Source organism: Vipera ursinii (genome assembly GCF_947247035.1).
Source record: "Vipera ursinii genome assembly, chromosome: Z".
NCBI lineage: Eukaryota > Metazoa > Chordata > Lepidosauria > Squamata > Viperidae > Vipera > Vipera ursinii.
This window is the reverse complement of record NC_139517.1, coordinates 24,115,737-24,123,913: the sequence shown is the minus strand read 5'-3', so window position 1 is coordinate 24,123,913 and position 8,177 is coordinate 24,115,737. Positions and strand designations below refer to the sequence as shown.

The 8,177-nt window shown below is 34.7% G+C and overlaps 1 protein-coding gene across 1 annotated transcript; it reads left to right on the top strand.

The window, feature by feature from the left end:
• Window positions 1-3,139: 3,139 nt before the first annotated feature.
• On the top strand, window positions 3,140-4,264 carry LOC310650054 (olfactory receptor 6B1-like; the record flags this gene model as incomplete). Its single annotated transcript, XM_083378891.1, has 1 exon — window positions 3,140-4,264. The coding sequence occupies exon 1, from the start codon at window positions 3,233-3,235 to the stop codon at window positions 4,262-4,264; it is 1,032 nt and encodes a 343-aa protein (XP_083235017.1). The 5' UTR covers window positions 3,140-3,232.
• Window positions 4,265-8,177: the final 3,913 nt, after the last annotated feature.

The following is an 8,177-nucleotide window of genomic DNA, read 5'->3' as shown; positions in this document are numbered from 1 at the left end:
CCATGGGCTGCCCGTTTGACACCCCTGATGTAGAGAAACAAAACAGAAAATGCTCAAGATTATGAAGATTGCTGTCTTCAAAAGAAAACAGATTCTTTTCATACTCTGGAAATATATTGCATATTCTCTATGTGCATTTCCAATATAGTTGAATTTTCAAAATCCTGGAAATGTATAAATGGTTATAGGCTATTTCTTAAAAGAAATACATGTTTTTTTCTACTGAAATTCTTAATGGAAGATTTTCAAAGTGCTTACAGCATGTATCTGAGAACCTGTCCATATCTTAATACTATCAAGACCATCACACGTTTTTCATAGTGTTCTTATTACCAATATAGTTCAGGAAAAAATATTCTCCTTTATGTGTTATAGATCATAATGAATGTTTTTGACTTTTTAACATAATTTTTATTTTATTCAAATAAAATTAAAATACAAAATTACTTTTTACAGGAACAAATAAAACATTAAAAATATGCATTAAAAACACACAAACACATGTGCACATATTGTTGCCCTAGTTGAATACTGATAAATATATTCTAAGAATATTAATTTCCCACTACTTACAAAGTAGTCCCCAAAAGTTTTTAAATTTCTAATTCTATTTCCTAATTATTAACCTGTCATTTATCTACCATATATATGACAAAATAGTTAAAAGTAGACCAACAGCAACAACAAAGACAAGAGTAAAATTTCAAAACCCTTTGTTAATAAACTATTATTCCATAAACTCATAAAAGGCTTATCACAGCTTCTTATCTATCCCAAAAATTAACACTAATTCATCCTGGACCAAATGTTTATGTTAGTTTTTAATACCATTTCTTATCAATTGTTGTTTGATTAAATATAATAAATCGATTCTCCAAATTTGATCTATCTTCCCAAAAGAGTCTAAATGAAGTTGTCCAGTTAAATGTGATAAATTCATTTCCCAGTCTTCATCAATCTTCTTAGTGTAAACCAATTTATCAGTGGTAGGCTGTTGTATAGGAATTCTGTAGCTCCATATATCTTTCAGTCTTCACCAAATCTTGTTATTTTCAAATCAAATTCATTTTGTGAATCTGGTTTATCTATGATTACTTGCATCTGAACATTTATTTTGCCAAACTTTTTAAAGATGTTTTGTCCTTGGTATTTTAAGTTACCAAATGTTCTTTTTTCAAATGCCAGCCACGTTTCCATGTCTGTAAACTGATACACTGTTGCTCTCTTGCAACTTAGTGATGTAAAATTTTTTAAAAAGTCTTCAGAGAGAGAAAACAATTAACATTAAAGTAATATTTCTCACAGTGAGAAATAGAAAAATAGGGAGGATATTTTTGTTATTTTGATCCAAGATTTTTTTAAAAAAAAACACCACATTTTTTGCAAGTTAATAAAATGCAAAACACCTGTAGGGAAAGTCATATATAAATGTAAATCAAATTCAAGCACTTTCACTACCCAGAAACTTGAGATGACTTCCTTATAGAAAGCCAAATAGATCAAAGGAAAAATAAAAGAAAAGAAAAGAAACAAAAAAGAGACAAAAGAACTGATACAATCCAACAAGGGTTAAAATAAATCGGCATTCAATGAACCAGTTAACTTTTAGAGACAAAGCACAAACAAAACAGAAGCTTCAAAGAGTGTAATTAAAACTCAGATTTCCTTAAGAGTACATTCTGCTGAGAGGAAAAGATGGATAGAAAACCCTGATTTTCTGGCTCCTCCTACAGGGAGCTGCTCTCTTCAAGATTCTCCTTCCTGGATGGGTCCACAGCCATCCAAAAGTCGACCTGAGTTATTCCTTAGCACTCATATTTAAATCTGGGGAGCAATGCTGCAAAAGGACCAACTTTGGCAGCAAAATCAGCAGACTGTCAGCAGAAAAAAAAAATCCTACTATTCAGCAGCCATCTTGGGAGAGGACCCCCATTTTTGGTCTTTTCTTTAGTTAGATAAGGAACTGTTTATTACATTTAATGTTGCTAGATTTAGCCTAGCAGAAATTAAAAGTTGCAAACTGCTAAATAAGGGTATTATGCATGAGTAAACTGAGAATTTATTTTTTATTCTATTTTATAGATACAGTATATTTTAACTTTAATTATATAGTATTATGTTAGGAACTCTAACTTTTCACCTCTTTTAAGTTCCAGTGGTATTATTAAATTGTTTTTTTCTTACTTCTACTTTATGTTGCTCTATGATCAAAATAAAAATTTTATATATATATCCCTATATATTATTTTCTATAATGTTTGGGAATTCTCTTCTGTGACTGTGACTGCTTAAAATTATGGCATCTTTATAATTTCAAATGCCTCACCCGGTATTTATATTATCAATGAGTCATAGTTCCCTATGACTTAGAAAAGGTTAATGTTCTGAGTCAGAAACAAGGAATTGTAAATTATTCTTAACTGTCCACTAGATTGTTAATATATTGTTGTCATTTCAAAAAATTAAGGAAAGAAAGGATATTTTTTGCTGTACTCATTATGGCATAACAATCTCTCCCATGAACAGTAAATTCCCATTGGCTTTTGTAATTTCCCTTTCTATATCCATATTGAATTCCCAAGGAAGCACTTCTTTTGTTGAAAACTATATTAAAATAGAAGTCTTCTTTGTAATATATACTATAACTCAATATAAAATAAAGAGTTGATAGTTACTTTACACATAGCTTATTTTCTAGTTGCTTATCACTATTTTCTGTTTAAAGTGTAATAAATGTTTTGGTCATTCTTCAGAAAACTTAGCAGTGTCTATGAATTCATTAGCAGCAACTGACTATTAAATAATTCCTGTAAGAAAGGAAAAGGCATATAGTAACATCTAAATAAGCTTATTAAATAGAAATTTGATTTAATCAGCATATTTTCCTATTATACAAATATGTTGAAGTTTCCAGAGGAGGGGAAACCTTTGATCAATAACCATAATACAATAAAAATATGAGTTCTATTTATTAATTTGGTACTCTTATTTATTTGCTTGTTTATTTATTCAGAGTTTTGTCTTCTGAAACAACTTTTTTAAAGCTACATATAAAGGATTTTACCTATAATTCTAATACTTTGTGCCACTACTGATAACAACTGACTTATTATTTTTTTTGTTTGTTTTATTTACAGATTGAAGGTATGTTTTCTATTAATGAGTAATGGAAATAAGCAGAGACATTATGTAATGTAGCAATTAAAGATTGCTACTCTGTTGTTTTTCACAGATGCAGGTTGCTGAAACTCTAGGACTGCAAAATCAAACTGTTATCAAAGAATTCATTCTGCTGGGATTTAGGCATCTTCAGAACATAAGGATTATTTTGCCACTGGCGTTCCTTATAATCTACATCATGACCATTGCTGGAAATGTCCTTATTGTTCTACTGGTAGCAACTGATCGACATCTTCATACTCCTATGTATTTTTTCCTTGGGAATTTATCCTGCTTAGAGTCTTTCTATAGTTCTGCTATTTTACCCAGAATGCTGGCTAGTTTCTTCAATGGAGATAGATCAATATCAGTCAATGGCTGCTTTGTACAACATTATTTCTTTGCTTACCTAGCAGCTGTGGAATGTTATCTCCTTTCAGCAATGTCCTATGATCGATATGTGGCTATATGTAAACCACTTCATTATGTGTCTGTAATGAATGGTAAGTTGTGCCTCCATATGGCAGCAGGATCATGGGTAACTGGGTTCATTGCCAGTACTATAACAATTATATTAATGTCACGGTTAGTCTTCTGTGGTCCAAATGAAATTGACCATTTCTTTTGTGACACCTACCCAATTATGCAGTTGTCTTGTAGCAATACTCTTCTTTTAAAAATCCTAATTTTAACTTTTGTATCTTTGTTCACCCTACCCCCCTTTACACTAACGTTATTGTCATATACATATATAATATCTACTATTCTTAAAATCCCATCTACTATTGGAAAACAAAAGGCCTTTTCTACCTGTTCTTCTCATCTCATTGTGGTAACTATTTATTATGGATCTATCACTCTTGCATATACTTTGCCAGATTCAAAGACCTTGAGAGACTGGAACAAACTCATTTCTGCCTTTTATACAATCGTAACACCTTTGATCAACCCTCTCATATACAGCCTAAGAAATAAAGAGGTAAAAGATTCTCTTCAGAGGTCTATAGTCATAGCATGGGTTAGAAATCAGTTAAGCAGTCATAATAGTAGGATTCTGCAAACAAACATCACTAGGCAATTGGAAAATTTCTCAAAAAGGAAATAAATCTTTCTTGATACTTATTAAATCAAATGTTTGCTTATTAAACTCCATATAAATAATAACAATAGTGATAATAATATTGATACTACTACTAAATATTTCTTTTCAGAATTTTTTAAAAAGCTCAGAAAGTAAATATGAGCCCTCTTACCCAGGAATTCTTATGTCAGAATAGGCAGATATTAACTTGTGATGTCCAGTCTGTATACATGTTCCTACTACAGAAATTAACCAACTAGTCGATTTTTAAATTCTGAACTCAACAATTTAGCTTTTGCATATCACAATATTAAATTCACATTCAAAATTTCATTTCTGTTGTTCCAAATTTTCATTATTGTCATTTTTAAAGGGAGTTAAGTGGATCAATTGAAAAATTCTGTCAATCTCTTATAAATTACACAGATATCAACTAGTAAATCCAGTATTACTATATGCCCATTTCAATCATATTCAAATTATATTAATTATGCAATAATTATAATCTCTGATCAACTTCATTGTTTCTGTTAAATTATAAAACTTATGATTAACCTCTCAGAAATTATACTTTCTTAGAACTAGAGGAGAAGTTGTTCTGGACTGTGTTATTTTTATTGACATACTTTATGCCAGGACTCAACTGAAGCTTGATTCTTTAGACACTTCTGCCTTTTTGGTGCCCTTGTTCCTAAGACTGTTTCTTCAATCACTCCATATTAAAGAATTAAATCCCTGTGATCAGGAGTTTAAACTGTGGGGTTTTTTTCCCCTGAATTCATAGGGTGTTGGCTGTTCTTTTGATGAATCTGGTAGTGCCATCTCTGTTGAGATCCTGCTTTCTGTAGCCGGAGCCATTAATTCCTGCCTTACCTGCTTTATTTTTATATGCATATGACTTTATTCATATCTTTGCTTCATTTCATTATTTTTTGCATTGCAATAACAAATATTAAAAAGGAAAAAAGTCTACATGAATAAGAAAAATATTCAAAGGTAAGTTTTAATATGCATATTATATACACACTGGCATGTGTCCAGCATATTTATGTTGATATGCATTTTAAAATAAGCAGTAATTCATGTTTTTTTAAAAAAATAGATTTATATACCGCCCTTTCCCGAAGGACTCAGGGCAGTTTACAGGGCATTTAAAAGAAAGTCGATACAAACGTTAAAACAAATTTAAAAAGATTAAATAGAACCCTGAGAAAATTAAAACCCAGTTAAAATTAAAATTAAAAAATTCTCAGCCTGGGCCAGAGAGCTTGAAGAGCCAGGTCTTCAGGTCCCGGTGGAATGAACAGAGGTTGGGGGCAGTCCTAAGCTCCGCAGGCAGCTGGTTCCACAGGACAGGCGCACCCACTGAAAAGGCCCTACCCCTGGGTGTCACCCACCGGCAGTCTTTAACCGGTGGCACCCTGAGGAGACCCTCCCTGTGGGAGCGCACTGGACGAAGGGAACTTGATGCTGGTAGCAGGTGTTCCCTCAAATATCCTGGACCCTCACCATTTAGGGCTTTATAGGTCATCACCAGCACCTTGAATCTCACCCGAAGGGCAACTGGAAGCCAATGCAGCTCGCGGAGTAGAGGTGTTACATGGGAGTATCGGGAGACCCCCATCACGACTCGCGCGGCTGCATTCTGCACCAGCTGAAGCCTCCGGGTGGTCCTCAAGGGCAGCCCCATGTAGAGAGCGTTGCAGTAGTCTAAAGGGGAGGTCACGAGCGCATAAGTGACTGTGCGTAGGGCATCTCGGTCCAGGTAGGGTCGCAACTGGCACACCAGGCAAACCTGGGCAAAAGCCCCCCTGGTCACGGCTCCTATATGGTCTTCAAAAGTGAGCTGCGAATCCAGGAGGATGCCCAAGTTGTGAGCCCTCTCAACGGGGGTAACACCTCACCCCCCATCGTTAGAGATGGAATAGTCTGGTTGACCCGAGATGCCGGTATGCACAGCCACTCAGTCTTGGCAGGATTGAGACAAAGACTGTTTCTCCCCATCCAGACCCGGACCGCTTCCAGGCAACGGGACATCACAGCGAGGGCATTGCTGTGTTGGTTTGGGGTGGAGAAAAAAAGTTGGGTATCATCAGCATACTGATGATACCCCACCCCAAAACCACGAATGATCTCGCCCAGCGGCTTCATGTAGATGTTGAACAGGAGGGGCGAGAGAACCGACCCCTGAGGAACTCCACAAACAAGAGGCCTCGGGGTGGACCTCTGCCCTCCCGTCAACACAACACAACACAACAACAATAAGTAATTATTGCACCTACAGTGAGTTGCATTGTAACTTTAAGATAAATATGAGCAGCAATTACAGGGCAAGCAAGGGATAGTGATATTCAAATTAATAAAACATCTCCATTTAAGCCAGGCATGTCAAACTCATGCCGACACATGATGTCGTGTGATGCATCGGAACTTTTCCCTCATTGCCAGCAATGGGGTGGGTGTGGTTTTGGCATGACACATCCGGCACATGGGCCGGGAGTTTGACATGCCTGATTTAAGCCCTGCTTTATCCCTGTAAGCCATGTTTCTTTGAGCTTCCACTCTTCTAGTCTCACATACTGACTAAAAGATCCCATTCTTTTTGTCCTCCCAATCTGTGTCCCAGGAGCACAAACTATCTCAGAAAAATTCACTTCTAATTTTATACTTACAAATAACCTTTGCTGTAAGATTTCAAATCCAAATTTGTTTCAGATCACCCATTTATTTCTCTTTCTTGAATACACACAATTACTTGGACTCCAAAACAAATCTCCATCCTAAATTTCTCTTTGAATAATTGATCTAGCAGTGCAACTTCTATAAGAGGCAATGTGGTGGTGTTTTTGATAGGTAAAGTTACTGCTGATTTTAATCCTAACCAATAAATCAGCATAGATTTGGAAATAAAATGAAACTTTTAAGTAACCCAAAAAATTCTGCTAGGTCTCTTGTAATCATCCTATCAGATTTATAATCTAAATTATGCAACCTTATCATAGAATTCCATATTGTGGACCACATCATCCAATTGTATAGAAAAGTTCCAACATTCTTGATTTAAAGTATGAGAGTAGATGGAATACTTGGTGGAAATTTGCATTTTGTTTTTTACATACAAATTGTATGGTTTAATATCTGATTCTCACATTTTGAACTATAGAATATACTGATTGGAAGCATGCAACAGCAACAGTAATGTCTTTCTGGAGCAACAAAAGTAATAGTTTTAACTCTTTGGATAAAAAAAGTCTAGTTTTAAGTGTATGGTTTTAATTTTAAAGAGTTCACATTCGTGTTGACCTTGTTTGACATTTGCATAATAAAATGTTTTGCCAGACTTATGTTTTCCTGATCTTACCAGAGCATGATGAAATGAAATACTTTGTAAATGATGAAAAATAACTTTTAAAATATATATCAGGGCACAAATACCATATTTCCCCAAAAATAAGACCCATTCAGAAAATAAACCCTGGCCTGATTTTTGGTGTGTGCCTACATAAGCTCTACCCCCAAAATAAACCCTAGTTAAGAGCCTGCCCACTCCATCCTGCTGCCTGCTTGCTTGCTGCCACAATGAGGCAGGAGAGTGAGCACCACACTAGTCTTGCTGCCACAAGGAGAGGAGAGGCAGGTGGAGAAGTGGAGTATCTAAAAGTTACTTGTTCATACTTATATTTTAGAATATTATGTCTTCTTTTTCTTCTGAAGAAATATACCATATCTGGATATGAGACGACATGATGATTTCTAGATTACAAATATCCAAAATGGGTGAAGTTTATTTATTTTGCTTTGTTTTTAACTGAAGCCTGTTGTGTATGAAATAAATAACTGAAGCAATCACAAGTGATTGTTAGTTTGATCTAGAAAAATCAATGTGACAAAACAAATTTTGTGAATGAATATTTGAAAATATTGTTTGTTTTTGTTC